Source organism: Cynocephalus volans, chromosome 10, assembly GCF_027409185.1.
Source record: "Cynocephalus volans isolate mCynVol1 chromosome 10, mCynVol1.pri, whole genome shotgun sequence".
Lineage (NCBI taxonomy): Eukaryota > Metazoa > Chordata > Mammalia > Dermoptera > Cynocephalidae > Cynocephalus > Cynocephalus volans.
This window is the reverse complement of record NC_084469.1, coordinates 40,570,690-40,593,579: the sequence shown is the minus strand read 5'-3', so window position 1 is coordinate 40,593,579 and position 22,890 is coordinate 40,570,690. Positions and strand designations below refer to the sequence as shown.

The following is a 22,890-nucleotide window of genomic DNA, read 5'->3' as shown; positions in this document are numbered from 1 at the left end:
TAAAGCTTAGCAGGACTTGCTGAAAAAGTCCAGTGCTTTATGGCATCGGAATCTAATAGCTCTTCACTGGTTGCAGAATCAGTTGGGTTTGGTAGTTCATAAACATAAAACTATATCTAGCAGTGAGTATTTATCCACCAGGGCACAAATTTACCAGTTCCAGGACCATACAAGCACAGGGTTAGAACCACCACTAGGTCCCCTCTGGAAGCTGAAAAAGGACCTCCCTGACTTGCACTTCCATGGTCAACTAGAGCTCAGGAAGGCAAGTGAGAGGAAGGCTGTGAATGACAACACCGGGCAGCAGGAATCCCTAGTGACTTTCCCGCAGCATGGACACTGCACTTGCTGGGGCCCTTGTTAAGCACCCACCTCCGTGCCCTTGCTAGCACCCACAGTGGGCCCAGAAAGCTGCCTCCACAACTTACAGGGGTTGGTACGAAGCTGCCAGGAGACCGCCCACATCGCGAGGCATCCTGTGGCGACAAGGAAGCCAAGAAATAAGGAACAAATAGGATTGGAACAAAAAACCACCTCATGGAGGTTCCACGGGCCACCTCCCTCCATTAAACAGCAAGGCGGTTTGTATCCCTTCCTGACCTGCTCTCCGGGGAGCGCATGAAGAGGATATAGGGTCAGAGGAGGCAAGAGAAAGAGGAAACTGCTGTTTATGAAAGGACATTTAACCCCTTGCACACACGCTACGTAGCACAAACAACATTTAAAAAGAAAGATTCTTAGCTCTTTTGCCCATTTCATCAAAAACTGGGAGACTGGAGTCGGAGCTGAGTTTTTTAAATTTTATATTTCTGCCCTTGATTTATTGGCTCATTTCCTAAGAGGATGTTTCTTTCTGGGCCCTGTGGGGACTCTTGCTCATCCTAAACAAATCCATGGAAGAACAACCGAAAAAAAAATAAAAAATAAAAATAAAATAAATAAAGTGCTGCTGGGGGGAAAAGGGTTTCGCTGGAGGGTGCACAGCGGCGCGTTGAGCAGGTAGCAGTGCACGCGGTTGCCGAGGAATAGAGGCTGCCCCAGGCTAATGGGGGTGTGGTGTGCCCGGCCCCACCGGGAGCTGCGCAAACAAAACTTGCAGAGGTCGGGGATGGGAGGAGAGTCAAGGTGGGGGACACGGGGCAGGGGCTGTGGAAACAGGCGGGAGCGGAGCAGAGCGCGGGGATCGGGCTGAGAAAGGCTGAGCTGGGGGGCAGAGGTTGGGGAGCCCCCCCTCGGTCGAGTGGCTCGCTGGGTGGCAGTCAGGGCCCCGGGGATCCGGCCGGCCGTAGCTGTCAGTCAGGCGGTGCGGAGCCGCCGCAGCCCCCGCTGGGCTCGCAGGGGGCAGGCGGCCGGGGGGAGGGGCACCCGCCCTCTGCAGTGCCATTGGGCAGCCGCTGCGGAGCCCTGGCCACCTTTTCTGCAAACCACCCCTCCGCCCGGCTGGCCCGGCCCCCGCGTCGCCGGTCCGTGCCCCGCCGCGCGCGCCCGGGGGCCGGTCCTGCCCGGGCCGCTGACGTCACCGCCAAGTTTGCTGCCCTCGCGCCCCACGTGTGGCGGCGGCGGCGGCGGCGGCGGCGGCCCGGGAGGCGGCGGGGCAGCGCCTGCGAGCACCGTGGCCGCGGCCGCCGACGGGTCCCGCGCAGCCCGGCTCCGCCACGCCGCTCGCAGGTGGGGCGCGAGGGCAGCGTGGAGCGGCGGGGCGGACGGCTCGGGCGACCCGGCACTGGGGCGGACCAGGGGACCGGAGGAAGCAGGGGCCCGGGAGCCGCGCGTCCCCTCCTGCCCGGGACCGAGCCAGGGAGGCACGATCGCTGAGAGCACAGCCGCGCCGAGAGGCCGCTCGGGGCCACGGCTGAGACGCGCGCCTTCGCCACCGCCGCCAGGACCCCCCGTTCCGGCGACTCTCAGTGAACCGGGGCGCCGAGCGCTGCCCCAAGACTCGGGACTCGGGCGAGTCTAAGACGATGGTTTCTTAAGCACGGCGTCCCCCTTCCCGCCCCCTCGCCCGGAGGCAGGGATCCCGCGCGGGGCTCCCGGGGCTCCGTCCCCCCCGCACCCCCAGGAGCCCCGGACGCCACCTCCCGGGGCAGCTCGCACGGCCCCGGGGCGCACGGGCGATGTGGCCTCAGTGCGGTGCGCAGGCCCGCCTGGGGGACGTTCGGGCACCTGGCGGAGTCCCAGCCTAGCATGGCCCGCGAGCTGCCCGACGTCGCCTCCGGCTAGGATGGCCGCTCCGGACCCGGCCGGCGCCCACCCCACCTCGGCCGAGCCGCTGTCCCGCAGAATCTTCCGGAAGTTCCTGCTGATGCTCTGCTCCCTGCTCACGTCCCTGTACGTCTTCTACTGCCTGGCCGAGCGCTGCCAGACCCTGTCGGGCCCCGTCGTGGGGCTGTCCGGCGGCGGCGAGGAGGCGGGGACCCCGGGTCGCGGCGTCCTGGCGGGAGGCCCGAGGGACCCGGCGGTGTGGCCCGCGGCGGCGCGGAGAAAGCGCCTCCCGCCACTGCAGCGGTGGCGGAGGCGCCGGCCGCCTGCGCTGCGCGACGACGGCGACGAGGTGACCTGGGAAGAGGAGACTCCGGGTCTGGCCGGGGGTCCCGGCGGCTCCGGGGCCGGGAGCAGCGTGGCCGAGGCCCCGCCGGCGACCCTGGACCTGCTCCTGGACGAGGGCAGCAAGCAGCTGCCGCAGGCCATCATCATCGGCGTGAAGAAGGGCGGCACGCGGGCGCTGCTGGAGTTCCTGCGGGTGCACCCCGACGTGCGAGCCGTGGGCGCGGAGCCCCACTTCTTCGACCGCAGCTACGACAAGGGCCTCGCCTGGTACCGGTGAGCGCACGCGGGGCGGGGGCAGACGTGGGAGAGCCCGGGGGGACCCCCTGTTCGTGTCCCTCCCACTGCACGGAGAAGGCAAAGGATGATCAGTGGCTGTCCTTACATGCAGGGACCTCTTTAATCCCGTGACTTCTTTTTCTGGGGACGTGGATAGATATCAAGAGAAGGGGTGGAAGGGAAGTTTTGGCCTGAATGATTTTGGTCCTTTGGATTCTCTTTCCCCCAAATAGTCAGTCTCCCTTCCTTTTTCTACTCTGGGAAAGTATCCATGTGTTTAGCTAAAGAAAAACAAAAAAATCCTCCTAAATTTGAAACCTGTTCGTCAATTACTAGGATACCTCTCTTAGAAAAGCCTGTTTTTATTTTTTCTTTATCTGTTGGGCAATTCTCTGTGGTTAACACAGTCTTTGCCATCAGGTATTTATTTACCTTGACTCTTTGCCAGGTAGTTGTCCTAGGTGGTAAGTAATATAGAGACTTAGTAAAAGTGTCAAGAACTAGAGAGTCTAGGTAGCATGCAAAATATAAGTACAAGCAAGGGCCAGCAACCAGTCACTGGGTTTTAAAGAATTCTCCCTGGGTCATAACTTTTGTTTGGAGCAAGGAATGAATTTTGTAAAGTACTTTCTATATTTATAGGGAAAAGTAACTTTTGTTTCTGGACTGGCAGAAACTTTTCTAAAGATCTTCAAGCAACTCTCTTTACAAATAAGGTAGCCCACTTTTTTAAAAAAGGAAAAAAAAAAAACATTGTGGAAGAACTCTGCGAATATAGGTTAGGAAACAAGTCTCATTTAAATCTTAATCTTAAATTTGCCAGTCTCCTCAAATTCAGACCACCTTTAATAGTAGATTCAGCCAAACTCTAATACATCCTAGTGTAGCCTGGATTTTGTTTGCCATAAAATATTGACTTTTTCCCCCTCCAAGTAGAAGAAAAAATCATGTTGCTAGAATATTCCATGTTGTAGTTTATCGTTTATAAAATGTGCATCCTCCTTGTTATTTTAATTGAAACAATATTACAAAAGCCACAACACAATTTAGATATATTTCAGAATCCCACTATATTAACCGTTCATCTCCAAAACAGAAATGGACATGATTTGACAAGTTTATTTACTTGAGAGAGTCAAACGCACCCTCACATTGATTTTAGGAGCCAAATTAGCAGTAAGTGACTCAACTCATGAGAACACATTTGGTCCTAAAAATCAAATTCAAACATTAAACACTATTAAAACAGTAACTTTCCATTTATTGGAAAGAAAAACAAACAACCTTCCCTTAATATAGAATATATATCATTTAAAATCATCAGCCACTTAAAGTATCCCCTTGTGTTTCTGTCATTTATGTTGTATCCTCTGGGAAGTTCTTATAAAAATGACCTGTTGAATCTGGAACAACAGGTCCTTCTTTTTAGCACAAAGGCAGCTCTGTTTTTTCCATCAAGGACACAAGAAAGAAGTGATTAAAGACCCCTAAAACTCTTATCTATAGCAGTTTGCATTGAATTCGGCCTCGTACAGTGCTATAATAAGCGAACACATTTCAAGCTGGCTGTCTGAAACATCTAAGACAACATTGGGCTCTGAGGTGCTATTAAATACGGTAAAATATTTACTACTAAAACCCTTTATTTTCGTTTTGCCATATAAACTTTATTTCCACAAAGTGGGATTGTTTCTTCTTATTCCTGAAATGAGTATTTGAGGTCACGGTATATCAACAGACCTGGATCTTATTTTCTATAGAACTTTTTGAGCTCATGTAAGAGAAGAAAAGTTTCAAGGTAACTAGAAACACAAGTATTTTAAAAAAATAGAAAGAAATGAAAAACGAGTTATAAACTTTTAAGCCACTCTCTTCTTTGGAAACTAGATGCATGCTGTAAAGTAAATCTCTCCTTGGATTGTTTACTCCAGCAGAAGAGTTCTATAAAGCAATTTATGGTGGTTACAAAAATAACTGCACAGTAGACTTCATGGTTTGGTGAATTTAATTTTCCAAGTGTTGGAGCAATGTCTTTGTTTTACCATTTGCAATGGTTTTTTATTGGATGCGTAAATTTAAGTTTAACTCAATTACATAGAAAATGCTTATTAAAAAAAAAATTCAACCTATGGAGCCGGGATTATGTGATTATTTAATGAAATTTCCTCACAATTCTCTTTCATCTTGGCTCTGAACTTGGAGTTTGATGTTTGTGAGAAAGACTGAAGACTAAACTGTGAAAAAAAAAAATACCTCCTACACAGAATACCACTTAATATTAAGTGCAGCATTTTAGCTGCTTATATTTAGCTAATATTTTAGAACAGGGAAGTTCCAAGACCTTCCTGAGTCAGCCTAAAATTTGAAATATAAGCTTTCTACCATGTACTTGTGACCACACACGTGCACGCGCGCGCACACACACACACACACACACACACACACACACACACACACACACACACACACACACACACACAAAGAAAATCCCAATATTTGTACCCCGAAGTAAATTATGGAAAAGAAAAAATCTGTGTAATATTTAAATGCTCATTGACATGGTGGAATCCTAAGATGCCTTGTTTTTTTGCCCGGTGAAATCTATCAGTTTGTCATACTAGTTGGTTGTGGCAGTGCCCCCTGCTGTCCTCACGAAGAGAGAAATCTGTTGCTATTCCGAAGTTTGAAGAAAATCTCTTAGAGAATAAGTTTGAGAATTAGAAATGCCCGTTGCTAAGATGTTTCAATAAATTTCTCTCACTGGGAAGAAAATAAAATACTTTATAAAATGTGTCCCAAGTTTAGAGTAATAAACTTCTTTTATTTGAATAAATTTGTAGTAAAGGCAAAGAAAATGAATTTGTTATTCAAAAATCTCTAAAAAGAAAATTTTCCTTATTGATTTAAATGTCCTAATATCTTTTCTCTAAAATAAGTAAAACAAAGGTACATTTTTATATAGCAGGAGGTATGTCAGTGATAATTTAGGACACTTCAGTGGAGTTATCTGGATATAAAACTCCACCCTGATGGAGTTTTTAAAATATTCCTCATTACTTAATTTAGCAGACATGATTTCAGTACAACAAATGTCTGTGGCTTGCATGTCACGGGAACGTAGTCCTTTACAATGAACAGTCTCCATTTCCACTGTATGTGTGGTGGGTTTATAAAGGAAAGTGGAATATTTTTTCATTAGCTTCAAAATGTTGAGATCTTTTCTGCAAGTCAAGGCCAAATGCTTTTACTGTAGTTCAAGAGCAAGTGAACTTAGAATTTAATAAAGAGGCCTCCCTCTCTGCTTGTTTACATTTGTACCAACTAGAAAGTACGTCTTTTTTTTTTCCTAAGTGAAAGACAGAAGACACCTATTTATAAAGTATTTAAAGATATGTTTATATATATATATATTTTGACATATTTTGTATATACATATATGTATATAAATATTTGGTTTCTGTAACACTTTGGTTTTATTTTGATACAAGATAGGAAGTATTCATTATTCAGTCTCTTATACTAGCATGTCTATTTTCTATGTTTTAATTCATTTTCTTTAGTAAGTCTGGACAATTTCAGCAGAGAAGAATATTACTAGAATCATTTTGTTCTATAACATACAGGAAGTTCAAAGATTACTCAGCTTGGAATTTAAAGTTAATGCTCCCCTGACTTTATCAAAATTTGAAATTTTCTGGCCTCTAATGATCATGGCCTTGTTTTGCAAGTCCACCCGACAGGCACACTGAACAGAGGCACTTTCAGTTCCTATTAGGAGAAATCAGCATTTTGTAGCAGCTGGGAGCAGCTGCAGAGTACCTCCATGTACCATTTCCCACCCTCCTGTGCCTCAAGCCCCTCGTGTGTGAAGAGTTTGAAATGAAATTCGAGCCGGGGGAGCTGCAGAGTCTGGCCACCCATGAAAGGTCACATGGACTGAAGTCCAAAGGCACTCTGTCCTTATGATGGAATGAAGAACCTTGGGAAGAAATGGGGGATATGGAGCAAGTGGGAAGTAGTTGCTTTGGACTTTGAGTCTAGAGGACATGAGAGGGTGTACTTTCTGTCATGCAGGTAGTTCCCAGGAGCTCCCAGTGACTGGACACTTTCCACCTAGTGAGCCTAGTCAGTCAGCTTAGTTTGTGCGTGCACACATGTGCATGCGTGTCTCCTTATTTACATGCGTATGTGTGTGTGTGCAGGCCCCCAGTAGGTGGGGGAAGTGATGTAAAGTTAGTAACTGGTTGGGGTACTTTGGAGCAATCTTAAACATCCTGGATATCCTGGGGCTATTGAGATCATAGTCCAGGCATTGAAAGAACAACACGTTAGGTAGAGCCTGGAAATGGAATACCTGTGAGTGAAAATTCATTTGTAATGATGAGATTTATGATGTGCTGATATACTTTATGTGAAATGCATAGACATTCAGGGCTGAAAATCCACTACGACATTGCAATATCCTGCCCTCCCCTTCAAAAGAAAACACTCTGGCCAAAATATTTGTCTTGTATAAATAAGTCTATTGATTGGCCAGGAAAGAAGTGCCAAATCTGCATCTTGGAGGGGTCATGGGAATGAAATAAGCCTGTGTAATTAATGACAACAGGGACTAACCTTACATAGACCAGATGCTCACATCATGAGGGGAAGAGTGTCACAGAACAAACAAGCCTCCTTGATATAAACAACTGAAAAAGAGCCTCATATCTCTACGGGACATATTTGAACAATTGCAAATCGCAAATTGCAATTACCATCAGTCAAATTGCCGGGCCCAGTTGGGAACTTGATATTCTTAGCTTTTTTCCTTATGGGGAGATCTTTCTCCACCCAGTCATAGTCACTTGGCTGATAAAGAGCATCATTTGTTGCTATGTTTCCCAATGATATTAGTCTACAAGCTTTTAGAAAATTTGTTTCTGCTTAAGTGATTAGTTACAATTGTGAAAATGTTTCGTACTAAATATATACCTTTAATATGTAATCAGAGGAAATTGCACCAAAGTAATATTTTCGCTCCCTAGTCTTCGCATTTATAAGAATGTCTTTAAAATGTTTGTCAACACTTAAAGATCTTTGCTAATTTGATGCAGTTTAATAATCTCACAGGTGGGGGGAGGATATTGATATAGTTAATAAATAAGCTTATGTGAAGCCAAAATATAGAGATTGAAGCAATGGGGAGTTCAGTGAATCGAAGCACCCGTCTAATTTCTTGCCTGCAATGATGTGGCCCTTGAATTTTTGCATTTCTCACGTGGTCATGACTGTTCAGGCACCTAAAAATTTACCTAAGATCCTGAGATTTATCCTAAGGTCATTTGAAGACTGTGTTCCAGAAGTTGTCTAATGTCAGTAAATGTGAAAAAAGAAAGGAGAGATACTTATTAAGAATGAAATTTAGTACTTTCCATGAAGAATGTGACAGATATTCTTGCAAAAGTTACAAAACAAAATCCTACTCACTGTTTAGAGTAGCCCACTTTGAATGTGACGTGTAGTGCCACCTAGTGGGAGGAGACATCACCAAGGAACCCCAAAAGGAGAGCTTTGGAAACCTCATTGTGATCAGTAGATATTTGCAGTCTCAATTAAGAGAGAGAGAGAGAGAGAGAGAGAGAGAGAGAGAGAGAGAGAGAGAGAGAGAGAAAGAGAGCAACAAACAACAAAAAATTGTGGTTTAGGTAGCACTTATAGCAAGTATGATCTGCCTAGAGCCACTGAGTGGGACTTTGCCTCTTTATAGAAGAATAGTTCACTTCTTTTAGGCGGGTAGTTAATTCTTCGGAGAGAAATAAAAGAGACATGACTTCACAATAAACCTGAAAACCAAGATATAAATGATTAGGGGATTTATATTAGAAATGTGTCTGACTGAAAGGAATGCCATATGCCCCAGATTACTTCTGTTAGTGTGTTTTGCCTCTGTTTCTGAAAGCCGGCTTCAAAATGAAAATACTTCCAGATGATTTTTATTTCAACATCAGTAATGCTGCAGTCTTATTCCTTCCTCTGTGTGGTACAGGCTCTGGAGGAGGGTCCTGTGATTCTTAACAGGCAGCACATGGAAGCCCGCTTAACCCTTAATACACCTGAGAGACCCTGTTGAAGATCCTGCCCACCCCAAGCAGGACAGCTTCATAGGAAAGTGCTTTGAGAGTTCCAGCAAGGGGGGAGGGGGCATTTCTGTGACTGCAGTCTAGGGCCTGGAGAGGGCAGGCTGGGGAGCAGGGAGGTGGTCAGATAAAATGAAGGCAAGAGGAAAGGGACAAATAAGGAATGTTATTGTGGGGAAACGTGGCAGACACCATCTTAACCAGGTGACCAGTGTTAACATCCCTGGTTACCACGTTGAGATCATATTCCCTTGATACAGTGCAATAAGCATGGCACCTCGTCTGTGTGGCATTCTTCCCCCAAATCCATAACCCCAGTCTAACCAGGAGAACCCATGAGACAAACCCAAATTGAGGGGCATAACAAAGGAAGACTGATTAAACTGTCCCAGATGGGAAGAGACCACTGTGACTTATTACTAATGAGGAAATATGGGGGAGGGGGGTGACCTTGATTGGATCCTGGAACAGAAAAAAAGGCATTTGTGGAAAAATTGGAGACATGCAAATGATGTGTGTAGTTTAGTTAATAGCGTTATACCAGGGTTAAGGTTTTGATCATTGTATTCTACTAAGGTTATGATGATAACCTTAGGAAAGTCTGGGTGAAGTGTGTACAGACATTCTCTATACTGTTTTTTTTTTACAATTTTAATATCTAACTTTATTCTAAAATCAGAAGGGAAAATAGCCAAGAAGACAGAAGGAGCCTAGTGGACGTCAAAGGACGAGGGCTCATCCCAAGCACTCCGCCTGCCCCAAGTCCCTTTCACTCCACGTTTCTTTCTTCCTCTCCCTTGGAAGGCCCCCGGGATAGGCCTGCCAGCTTCCCCCCGCCTGCCAGCACCTGTTGCTTCCAGACATGCCGATCCTTCCCTCAGCTGATTTCATCATAAAGTTGGCTCATGGTTCCCCTCCTACTCTCTTGTCCCTGAAACTAGCACAGGGACAGTTTTGTTTTCTTTCTCTTTTCTATAGCTGTTTAATGTAAAGAGAAGATGTGGGGATCCCCCACCCCTGCCCGGATCCTTCTTGTGATAGAAAGCAAAAACTTCAAAGTCAATGGCAGGTCTTTGAGAAAACAAAGAACTGAAGTCGGGGTTGGAGAAAACTTAGATTTGGGCATATGGCTTTTTTTTGCCACACATAGGAGGAGATTATGTGTGTGTCAAAGGTTGGGAGGCTGCTTATGGGGTAAGTAGGTGGGGCCAGGACTGTGTATGCTCCTATTGGCTAAGATGACAACACAGTCTAGATTTTTCAGGCCAGCTTAAATATTCTATCTGCTTACTTGCCCCAGCACTTTAACCTTTGGTTTAGGCACCCTGACTCAGGAGCATAATAGACCTGGAATAATTACTGCATTCAAGGAAGCGGGGGCGGGGGTGGGGGAGAGAAAAAGTCCAACATCCAGAGCCCTGGAGGACCAGGACCAGGGCATCGTATAACTGTGGTGGTTTATTCTGCTTGGGCTGCTAAGCCTTAACTGCCAGTGTTATCAGACTCAAAGTTCCTGTCTAGGTGGAATTTTCTGCTTCTGTTTTTAAACACACAGTTGTGTGTCTGGGCTTCTGGTTTAACAGAGTAATGAAAATCTCTCTCAAAACATTTCCTTTGATATTTTTAACAACTGTAAAAATAGTTGTATTCACATTACATTTTTACTTAAGCAAAACAAGACTCACTCCATCTAGAGACTCATAGAAGCTAACGGTGGGGTTTTTTTGTTTTTGTTTTTTCATTGTTGATTTGCTTATGTTTATTGGATCAGTTTTATAAACCTCTTTTGTGCAAGGGACAGGCTGTGAGTGCTTATGTGGGTACAAATAATTTCTGTGATTTAATACCATTCTCTACTTGTTTGGAATTTTTTTCATTTCAGCAAGAACACTTTTTTTCATACATTTGAACCTTTTAAAAAATGGTAAAATATTGGAACTCCGCAACATATATTTGAAGAAATCTATCATGTTAGACGTAAGATGATAATAACTGAATTTGTCGAGCCTTCACTATGTGCTTGGTAATGGGGAAAGATCTGCTGCACGTGGTCTGAATGTTCTTAACATGAGTTGCATTTTTAAGTAGGTCCTATAGTTTTCTACATTTTATAGACCAGAACACAGAGGCCCGGAAAGGTGGGGTGAGTTTCCCTAGGTCATGGAGCTAAGTAAATAGAAGAGCTGGTGCTGAACCCAGGCCCACCCACCTCTCCACAGACCAGCACATCACCTCAGGGTATTCCATGTTGGTCTCTGACAGAATTGCTCACATGTAGTTCCTGCCTAAATTGCAAGTCGTCAGTGTCTCAAAGATGGCAGGGCTCAAAGGCTGCCCCACGTGGTAGAGTGACCTGTACATGTTTGATTCTGGTCTTGGACCTTTAGTTAGAAAATTAGGCAACACATCAAATAAGGTTAAAAAAGTGAATTTTTAAAGGTATTTAAATATGCACATTAGTCTATTGGCCTGTTATGGAATAACTAAAGCTACCTCTGTTTTTGTCAACTTCTCTCTCTTTTTTTTTATGGAAGTACTCTGATCACAGAACTCATTCTTTGGAGCAAATCAGAAATCTTTGGCCATTCAATGGATTTTTTCTTCCCATTCATGACCACTAAAAACACTCATAAGTGGACCAAATGAACAAGTTTCCTCCTTCCTAACAGCTGCATGAGGAAGCCAAAATATTGTCACAGATGTAATCAGAAGGATGATTGCTGCTTCTGGAATTGGGGCAAGGTGAGCTGGTGGCCTCTGTCCAGTGACTGCTATGATTAACCAGCCCTGTGGCACCTTTTGCATGTAGAGACTCCCCCAACGAGGTACTCTCCTGGGGTGCTGTTGCTGAGTCACTGGCAAAGTCTGTCTTTTTCACTCTTTTTTATATCTTCACCCTTGAATTGACACTTTTTTTTTTTAAGAAAAATTCTTCATATCTGTTACTACTCCCAACTAGAGCACAGCCCGATTTTTACCCCACACACTATTCTATCTTCATTATTATTGTTATCAGTAATGTTCACCTAATTGATTTTCTGCCAGCTGGATTGGCCACATAAGACATGGCTGTTGATCTGAACTTCCTTTAGTTTCAGTGAAATAGAATCATAAACAAATAGAATGTTGAAGGTAGAGGGATCCTAGAGATAAAGATTGTCTTATGCATGTTAAGAAACAGAGATGCCTTACCCAAAGTGAGGCTGAAAGACTAGACCTCAGAATTCCAAGGGCACAATTCTAAGGATGCAGTGAGAAATAATTGCATGCCCCAGTGATATGAATTTAGTTTTGGAGGATTGCAACAGTGACACAAATATTCCTTGAAAGGAACCAGTTGATAGCATTATTTTTTCTCTTCCCAGAACTGGTGAATTAATGTATCTCATTGGATTGAATCAGTGATCAGTTTATCTTTAAATTTCTGTTTTTCATCTCAGAAGTTTTCCCCAATATTTTGATGCTTATAGATTTAGGGACCCAGCTAGCATCATTGGCCTTTGTATCCTCATAAGTAATTTGCTGTTTATGACTGTTGCCTGCTTGCAAAAGATTAGTAGAAGAAATCTGAGTACAGACAGGAAGAAGTTTGCTTTTTCTCTCTGGAGTGTTCAGAGTAGGAAGTAATCCATCAAATTATGGGAATAAAACTCCTTTTCTCTTCTTCGGAGTTCTTACTTGGATTAGATCTCTCCTTTCACTAGGAAATATCAAAGTCGCTAGGCTAGTTTGAGTGACAAAGTCAAAAATGATGTGTTTGTCGCGGTCATAAATCTTTGCAGATTCTCATTAAGTTCAGGTATTTAACACAGGGAACTGGATTAAGCTGCACCTAAAGTTACAATGCCAGAGCTTACTGCTGCCCTCATCGCCTTGCTTAGCTGAAGCTGCATTTGCTCTAACTCGATGTTTTGGAAAGTTCTGGCAGGAGGAACACACTGCAGCGATGTAGTGATTTCATTTCACAAACAAAGCTTTTAAGTAAACAAAAACTTGAATTTGTTTTTAATATCCTGGTGGACTCTAATTATTCTTGTAGTTTCTTTCATCAAATGTTGTGGGTTTGCTTTTTTTTTTTTTTTTTTTAAAGAAATAAAAGCCACTTGTTTTTCTTTCTAATGAGGCTTCGCTCTTCTTGGTAGAGGAAGCCTTGGGATTACAACAGTTATCTGTTAAAAAGGCTATCTCCAAAGCCTGAGGGTCTACTCGAACACCCTGCTAACGTTTAATGATGGAAAGAAAACAAATTGGATCTGTTTTATATTTGTATGGGGGCAGGTCAAGGGGAGCTAATGCTTGTAATGAAAATTCTTGGGATTTTCAGGTGCATTGGCTCTGTGGGAAGAGTGGCGAACTGGGGAGCGAGCACTGGAGAAACCACTTCTCAGCTCCAAGTGACTTTACCAAGCTGAAAAGTTCTTATGTCCTTTTTGAAAGAATCTCGGAATTGTGATTTTTCTTTTACATATTGGGAAATAATTCACTACTTCAAAACCCAGAGTGAAACAAAGCAAAATTCTGTGTGCACGAAGCGCATCAGTCTCCACCGAGGGTGGGTGGCTACTAGTTTACAGCTGATGACTTATGTGAGGGTGGGTCCTAGGGAGAAAGCATGACAAATGTTATCTTGACAAACTTGGTTCTGTTACTTATAGGTAAGTGCGTGAAGAAAGGGTTGGGTCTGACATGCATTTGTTACAGTGGATCTCAATAGGAAAAAAGTTTGAAAAACATTGACTGGTGTAAACAGAAGTCCTGTTTGAAAAGACTAAAGTGGATATGCTTTAGGGTCCCTTGAGACACTTAAGTGTATTCTATGCTATGGATTCTAAACTTCAGCCATTTTCAACCTTGTATCCCCAAGGCCTGTCTGTAACTGTATGTACCTTTCACATAATGGATTCACTATGAGGTTAATGAAAAAAAATTTTAAATGACCCCCTAGGTTGGGGGTCAGCATTTTTTTTTTTCCAAAAAGAGCCAGGTAGTAAATACTTTAGGCTTTGTGGGTTATATGGTCTCTGTCACAACTGTTCACCTCTGCTTGTGTAGCAGGAAAGCAGCTATGACAATATGTAAATGAATGGTTGTGACTGTGTTCTGATAAAACTTTATTTCTAAAAACGACAAAACCATTGGTTGTCGTTTGCAGACTTTCTGGGCTCAGCTGAAGACTTCAGAATCTCACGTGCTCTCCGTTACTTTACTTCTCTTGTTACTCTCAGGTGAGCCTTCACATTCAGGGGAGGTGTAATGAAGGCATAATGTAGGTGATTAACCTCCCAGTTCAGGATCCAATTGAGAAACCACAGAGCTCCCTGCTCCGTATGAGAATGGGATCGTTCATTCTGGCCCAGGGGAACTTTTGAAATATGGACTGTTTGGGATGATGACATTTTCTAGAAATGTGATTATAAGTGCAACCACAAACATTCAATTTTGGGAGAGACATGATATAAACACCAATCAAAGTAGTCGTCCGTCATTTTTGTAAAAAACGTAATCATCTGTTCTGATGTTTCCTTGACTTTGTACTTGAATGTGTTTCGTTTATAATTTCCCCCTGCTCTTTCTTTTTCCTTTTTGATGCCTGGGCATCATGTGAAGCATTTGGAAAGAGGAACGGAGGACACAATGGTCACCTGACCTCTGTGCTGAGAAACTGTCCCACGGTGCGGTTTAGTTCAACTTTCTGTCTGTGTGGGTGAGGAGTGAGACATCAGGTTGGGACAAAGATTGGGGAAAGATGTTTGAGGATTACTAAATGGCGTGTTTAAGGAGTTCACTCTAGATCAGCACTGTCCAACAGGAATGTAATGAGAACCGTACAGGTAATTTTAAACTTTTTAGTAACTGCCTTAAAAAGGTAAGAATAAAGAGGTGAAATTAATTTTAACAATATTACAATTAAGCCATTACGTCTAAAATATTATAGTTTTAACATGCAATCAAAATAAATTATATTAATGACATTTTGCATTTTTCATACTAAATCTTCAAAACGTAGTATGAATTTTACACGTGCAGCACATCTTAGTGCAGATTAGCTACATTTCACGAGCTCGTAGCCCCATGAGGCCAGTGGCCACCATGTTGGCCACCTGCAGCTCTAGACGCAGGGGCAGGGAGCAAATCAATACTGAAAGCTTTCGATGGAGGACTGATTTCACAGACCTCCTCTGATTCTGCTTCAGAAAACTTATGCTTGGTGGTAGGTATATGGCAGCATACTCAGGTAGGTGGCTGTCGAGGGATCTAGCAGACAGGTGATGTCCTCTTGAACTAGAGCAGTTCAGGGGGGATGGGAAGTGGGAGAAAGATTTGCTAGACTTTTTGGAAGTAGGAATTATAAAACTGTAGATTGCTAAGGGGGAAAAATAGAAGACTTTTGAATATTTATTAGTAACTGTGATAGAGAACACAGAAGGAGGAATCACAGGTATCAGGGAGAACAAACAACACTGTTTTAAACACGAAAAGTGGAAAGTACTCTGGTTAAGTTGCAGCTCATGAGTCAGGCCAGTCTTGGGAGCCATCTAGAGGGCATGATCGTTGAGGCTGTGCCAGCTGTCAACACAGCCGAGACGGGAACGTGTGCTGCAGAACACAAGGAGAGGCTGGCAAGAGAGCAGGACCGGAAAGACCTGTGTATATTGTAGCCCCAAAGAGAGAGAGTCTGAGTTTGTGCCCTGCATGCATGTTTAAAGGGACTGTACTGGTGTCTATGATTTACTTTGAAACACGTTTAAAAAAGAAAAAGGTGGATAGGTAGGTAGAGGGATGGATAGATATGTGACAATAAAAGTATAGAAATATGTGCATTTAGAATTCAGTTGGGAGTTAATGGGTGTTTACTCTACAAGTCTTTCAAATTTTTGCCATATTTAAAATTTTCATAATAAAATGTTGGCAGTGGGAGGGGGGATAGTTTCAAGGTCAGTGGCACCAAGTGCTGTGGAAAGACTGAACAGAGATTTGAGAGTGTTTGGCTTAGTTTGGAAGTCATTGGTGACTTTGCAACCAGGTGGGCTTTTGTGGTGTGACAGAAGCCGGACAGCAGGGGTTGACGTGTCAGTGGAAATGCATCAGGAAAGACGAGGAAAGTGAGGAAGCTCACCACCAACCTGTCTGACCCACGCTGCCTACTCCTTCCTTTTCTGGACTGGTGTCGACCAACGAGGTCCTCATGTTTGCTTTGTGACCACTGTAGCTCATCATCCATGTTAATAAAACTTCCCGAGATGAAAGGAGGATTCCAAGTGTATTTAGTGTGTGTTTGTCCTGGTTACTGCACGTACATATCCCAGTTTCTGCACTGATGTGGTTACTTTTGCATGATGACTCGATCAACCAGTTTCTTTGTCAGAAGGTTTTAGCCAGGTTTTTTGATTTTAAGTTGCAGATTGCACTCTCTGGACGGATGCTTATGGCTTCCAGCATTATTGAACATGCGTAATGTCTGATATGCATGTTTGATTTTCTTGAAAATTTTGATAAAAGCATAGTGGCTCTTTTTCAAGGCAGTGCTGCACCAGGCTATTCCATTGCAAGTATGAAGAGAAAGATGAACTTGCTTAAAATTTTTGAACTCTCTTGGAAGTTCCATGAGAGAATGAAGAAATTGAGATACTTCAGGTTTTCTCTCACCAACACTGAAATCTTTGCCGTGCTCCTGGTACCTTCCTTTTGCTTGTCTGGAAATCTTGTTGGTATAGAAAAAGCATTAAAAAACAAAACAAAACAAAAACTCTGAGAGTGAGAAAACCCAACCAATTTCTTCCTTTATTATCTGACTTACAAAGTTATTGCTCATGGCAAAAAAATAAAACAGTGTTGTAGTATTTAATATCTCATTTAGTTGATGGGGACTGTTTCTCTCCAGCTTAGAGGCTCAGAGAGGAAGGACCTGGGGGACATTTCAAGCTGAACATTGCTTAAAATAAGTGGAGTCCAGCAACTATCTTCATGTAAAGTTCAGCAAATATCTCATGGTATCTCTTTAGATTTATTATTGGAATATTGCAAATAATTTATTTATTTCACCATCAGTGTTTTTTCCAGTCCACTCAAAAATCTAAGGGTGGGCCTTTAGCATCATGGTAACAGATTAAGGGGATTTATTTGAAGAGGGTGAGGGAGGAAGGAAAGGGAGAAAGTATGGGGAACCCAGAGAACTGAAGAATTAAAAAGCTGGTGACTTAAGTTTAAAAAAATAAGTTCATGAAATCTTTCCTTCTCTAATATCCTGATTAAAATAAAGGTAGCCTCCACGTGACATTCCGCATATATGTGACAGAGCTCTAGGTCGTTTTGTTGCATGACCAGAAACTCCACATGATTGCAGCAGAGGAGAACGCAGGAAACTAGAAGGGTAGAGGAAAGGTTATGGAGCACTTAGCAAATGCTGCAGAGGCCTGCCAATAACAGGGCAAAGAAGCCAGCACGAAGGGGAAGGGGATTTAAAAGCAGTTTTAGATTTTCTTAATGGTCAACCTGGATATTTTCAGGAAATAACTCTGGAGACTTTTGTGAGTCCTGAAATTCACAGATGTTGAAATGTTCGCATCTGCTCCTCCACGTCCCCTGCATCATGTGCCTCTCTATGGCCGTGGGTTTCCAGTGACTTTCCTCATAACTTCGTTTATTGCCTTTCCAGTTTCCCCCGTGATTTGTTCACTTAGCCTTCTTTCACAAGGAAGCGTTCCCTCCGTTGGTGCAGAATGAAGGGCTATACCATCTTTGAATTCTCCACAGGAATTCAGATGCTCTACCAGTGCAAAATTACCAAATGACTGAGTCTCGTGAACCGTACAGGCTACTTACACATGATCAAAAAGCAAACATGGGGGCCGAGCCCGTGGCGCACTTGGTAGAGTGCTGCGTTGGGAGTGCGGCGACGCTCCCGCCGCGGGTTCGGATCCTATGTAGGACTGACCAGTGCACTCACTGGCTGAGTGCCGGTCACGAAAAAAAAAAAAAAAACGACAAAAAAAAAAAAAAAAAAGCAAACATGGACCTGCACAGGTGGGGCTTACCCTATATGACAGCGCTGGTTAAAAAATAAAGCATTTGGAATGACATCACAGTATTTCATATTTGGTTTCTGATAGATTATTGATTTCTCAAGGAGAGGAAGCATGAAAATCATTATTCAATAGTATAGTTAATGAGAAAGCAGTGCTTATGCAAATGCAAAAAGGTGATTATTATGAAATGCTTAGGAATCCATTGGGCATTAAATGTTTCACTTCATGTGCAACTCTTTGGTTGTTTAGCAAACTGCATGAATCTCGGTTCTATCTTGCAAGTGTGTAAGCAAAAAATAGTTTATTTAAACAGCTATATGAGTATGTTGGTTTGGACATCTGACTTTTGTATACTACCATCATAATTATTAGCTCAGTTTTAAAGGTTTGGGGAAAAATTATTACCCTTCAAAAAAGGAAGTTTTTAAGAATCAAATAATAATTGGATATTTAAGCAACTGGAATATATTGATTTGAACATCTGACTTTTATGTACGCCTGTTACCAGGATTTTGTAGAATGTGCTGGCTCAGTTTTGAAAGCTCACACAAAATCATTTTCCTTGAAAACAGAAAATTATTTTTCTTCCTCCCCAAGGCCTCTAAATATTTGAACTATTGAACTCAGATTTGAGTGATGATGTCTTATACTTTGCCAAACGAGTTGTTTCCCTTTTATAACATCCACCAGGAAAAAAGAGGAAGTGTTCAGCTGGACAAACTGTTTCCCAGAAAAGGCCTTTTTTTGCATTTGTTTGTTTAAGTGAAGGTAATTTTTAAATGAGAGGAAAACTTCACACTGTTCTCAGCTGACATTTAGGAAACAGAAAGGTATAAGTCTGTGGGTTTATGTTTTATTGGCACAGAAATGCCAAGACAGTTAAGGACATCAGTGTCTTCCATAATCAGAGAAAAGTAATTTATGTTTATATAAAAATTATAGAAATGAGAGATATTCCACATATGTGCAGGCTTTTTTAGAGACAACCACAACAAGTATAAAATATATTTTAAGCATTTTTTTTTTTTAATTTGAAATATTAGGCTCAGAATGGTGTGACTGAATTTACTTTTATTATATCCAAGTATGGCTTGAAATTCATGGAGTTTGTAGTAAATCTTGATCCTCTGGGAACTGAGCTTATTTATTCTTATCTAAAAATAAAGTGCCTTATTGTTAAGAAAAAAGTACACTATCATAAAATCTCATTATTAGCATTGGAAACGACCTCAGGGTCATTTAGTCCAGTACTTATCTGATAGACCAAAGTTTATTAAAATAGTTTTGTAGCTATTCTAGTCATCAAATAATGCTATTAAGATAAGTCCTCAAAATACTGATATAACATAACTGATTTGAATAGTGAAATATTTAGTCATTTCCTTGTTTGTTTTGTCTGCTCGTTGTCAAGCAGATTCACATCTATTTATTCTTTATTCGTGTGACTCGTTGAGGTAGTGTAGAGTGCATAGATGACTTTAGAAATATTAATTCATTAACTCCTATCAATGTTTATTTATTTATTAGGAAGGTTCTGCTATAATACATAAATATCATGCATATAAATGTATATCTATAAATTCAGTCACTTCTGCTATAATGCTTGTCTTGAACATGAATTTGTTTCAATGGGATTAATATATTAGGAAAGTATTTGAGCATAATGTGAATTTTGCATTTGCTCATGTGCATTTCGTCCACGAGAAACGCCAGATGAATGCAGAAAACTGCACCCAGCTGATCCCAGCCACGCAGCAATACACAAACCCACACGTGCACAGCTTAACCATCTGCCACCTGCCTCAGTGTCCCCATCTCATAACAGCGCATGTGTTATGAGTCCCACTTATCCCTGTCTGGTGTATGGCATTTGGTCCAATTTTACTGTGTTTAATTTTTTTTTAATTTTAAAACTTTTTTATTAATTTATTATTAATTGAGAGATGATAACTGTGTATATTTATGGTGTACAATGTGATACTTTGATGATCCAATTTTATATGACCCTTCTTCCACCATGTCACAATCACTGACAAGCTGCAACCTTCTTTAAGAAAACTTTAGGAATTTTTCAAAGTGAAGTGTCATATTTATTGTGGCATTTCTAGATTTCTCAACCACTTAATGTGTGTAAGACTGTGAAACTATTATTCGGTTCTTTTCTTTTCTTTTTCTTTTAAATGTGCCACTGGTGAGGTTTTTGAGTGTTGTCCCCTAACCCCATTTCTTCCCATAGGCCCTGTGGTTTTTTAATGTGTGCATTTTATGTGGCACAGTGATTTAAGAATGCGTGTGTTGGTACTATAGCACAACTGCCTGCAGGTGCTCAGCCGTTACAGAAAATGTAGCAAGTGCAAAAATGACAACTCTTGCAACCAGTTTGAAGTGTTTTCTCCCAGGCATTTTACTATGTATCACGTATTTGTTTTGTTTTTAACCTAATTAGGATCATACCATATGTACAATTTCTTATGATGATTTTATGCTTTAGGAGTGTAACATAAACATTCTGTAACTATATTCTTAGATCTTTTATAAAATACTGTAATGACTTCTACATCCCTGTTTAAGAATATATCATAATTTACTTATCACTTCAACCTTAGGTACTTTCTAACTGGGGCTATTATAAATGGTACTTTTGATGGAAATCTTTGTTGGTAATGCTATTTCTAGCATTGAGGAAGCATTGTTTAGAGTTTATTTTTAGAATAGAATCATGAGGACAAAGTCTATGAACATTTGATACATACTGCTAAACTGATTTCTGCAATACTTGTATGAATTGACACTCCCAGCAGTATTGTACAGGGAGGCCTGTGGCAGAGCTTCCATACCTTTATGATGTGGAAGCAACAAAGATGAAAAACTTAATTTGGATGGAAAAATGTGTTCAATCATGAATGTTTTGGTTTTTTTAAAAAAAAGTATACATAGTGCTAGTCTTCTGGATATTATAGCTGTGTAATACGATCTAAAAAATAAAGCTCAGCTTATCTAATAAACACATGTTCTTCTAGTTATTTAGGCAGCTACATGTTGCTTGCATATTTTATATATTTAATGTAATTAACAAATTTGGGCATCATTTAAGATGGAAAACGAATTTCTAGTTTTAATACATGAAGGATTCAGAATTAAATAATTGGCATATTTGTCAAGTAATTGCTTATATTAACATGGTCTCAGTAATTCCTCTTAACTTGGGTAAAACTTTGTTATTAGGGTGCATCTGATGTCACACTTAAAAATCTAATTGTCATTTGTCCATTCACTCATTCACTGAATATCACCAAGTCCCTTTCCTAAACTGGGTACTGGATATACATAGGAGGAGAGACTGTGGGGCCCAAGCTCCAGATTGGATTGAATAAATCTCCAGATACCACTGTAGAAGCCCTGACTTTTAAGAAGATTTTTAAAGATTTTTTAAAGATTGTGTGGACTCTGTTGTCTGGATGTGCCATCAATCATTTAAGCGTTCCTTACTGTTCAGAGTTTAACTTGGTTCCAGTATTTCCCTATGACAAATAGAACTGCAGTGGATTCCTTGTAAGTGAATCTTTAATGCACACCTACGATTATTTCCTTAGGATAAGTTTCCAGAGGAAAAATGATTGCATAAAATGGTATATACATTTTTTTTAAGACTTTTGACAGATATTGCACAATCGCCCTTTGGAAAAGTTGTATTAAGTATTCCCACTGGTAGTGTGAGAAAGTGCATTTGACTGAGTTCTGGATTAACAGTTGTACTAAAAGTCTTTTACCATAAGCGTGCGCACGCGCGCTCACACACACACACACACTACTGAAGGTATCTTCAAAAAGTTCATGGAAGATTCATATTATCTTTTAATTCTATCTTTCTACGAACTTTTTGGAGTAGCCTTGTATAACAAAAGCTGTTATCAAAATTGTCTGGCTTCCTTAGAATAGTCATTAGACATAAAAGTTGGGACCTCAACTTGTTACAAATGATACTCGTATTGACTATGCTAAGAAAGCACTTTCTGGATGGAATCTAGTCCTGGCTTTCACATTAATTAGTAAATTGATATAAGGAACTTGATTTTTCTGTGACTGAGTTTTTTTCATCTTCTAAATAAAAAGGTTAAATTTGGTGATTACTAATGGTTCCCTCCAAGCCTGACATTTGCACTGTTCTGCGTGTGTTCTGTACCGGGCTATGTGAATACAGACGAAGTGCTTGGGGGCATCACTGTTGTTATGAGGGTCCACAACCTTTTGTTCTTCCTCCTTCCCGGGAGGGGCCATTGGCTTTGCTGGTTTCCTCACCAGACCCACAGGCTCTTCAGAGGGGAAGGCGGTGGGGAAGGCAGGCTCTCTCTAGTGAGGCAGTGAGCAAGCAGCCCCAGGCACACACTGGAAACCGAGAGCCACTACTAGCTTAGCACACTGGAGAGCAGTAATATCTCCTCCAGCCCGGGCCTGGCAGAATCGGGGCAAATAAACTTTAGTTTCATGAATTCATAGCATGCTGGGTCGGCCATCCTACCAAACGAACAAATACATGTTTCAAGTTCTAGAGATAAAAATTGTGATTAATTGCACGGATCAGTTTACTAGCAAAAACCAAAGCAAACCAAAACAAAACATGAAGTAGTTGCTTGCTCTAGGAATAATGAAGTAATTCTCAGAATGTCCCTTGATGTCCCATGCTGGGGAGATTAATTAAAATGGGATGCCTCAGATGCTATGTGCTTTTAAAGGTTTTTGGACACTCCCAACACCACTGTGGTGGTTTTGAAGATATGTCTTCAATTTTTTGATACACCTTCCTTCAAGGAGTGGAGCTTAATCCTCCTGTTGAGTGTGGGCTAGATCTAGCAACTGCCTCATAACAAATAGTGTATAGCAGAAGCCATGGAATGTAACTTCCAGGGTTGGCTTACAAA

General features: G+C 42.0%; 1 protein-coding gene across 1 annotated transcript in view; it reads left to right on the top strand.

Annotated features, from left to right (window-relative positions):
* The first annotated feature begins 2,224 nt into the window (after window positions 1–2,224).
* Window positions 2,225–22,890, top strand: part of HS3ST3A1 (heparan sulfate-glucosamine 3-sulfotransferase 3A1) — a 94,655-nt gene continuing 73,989 nt past the window's right edge. The window contains exon 1 of the mRNA XM_063112824.1: window positions 2,225–2,823. Within this exon, the coding sequence (XP_062968894.1) occupies window positions 2,225–2,823 (599 nt within the window). The remainder of the gene's footprint in view (window positions 2,824–22,890) is intronic.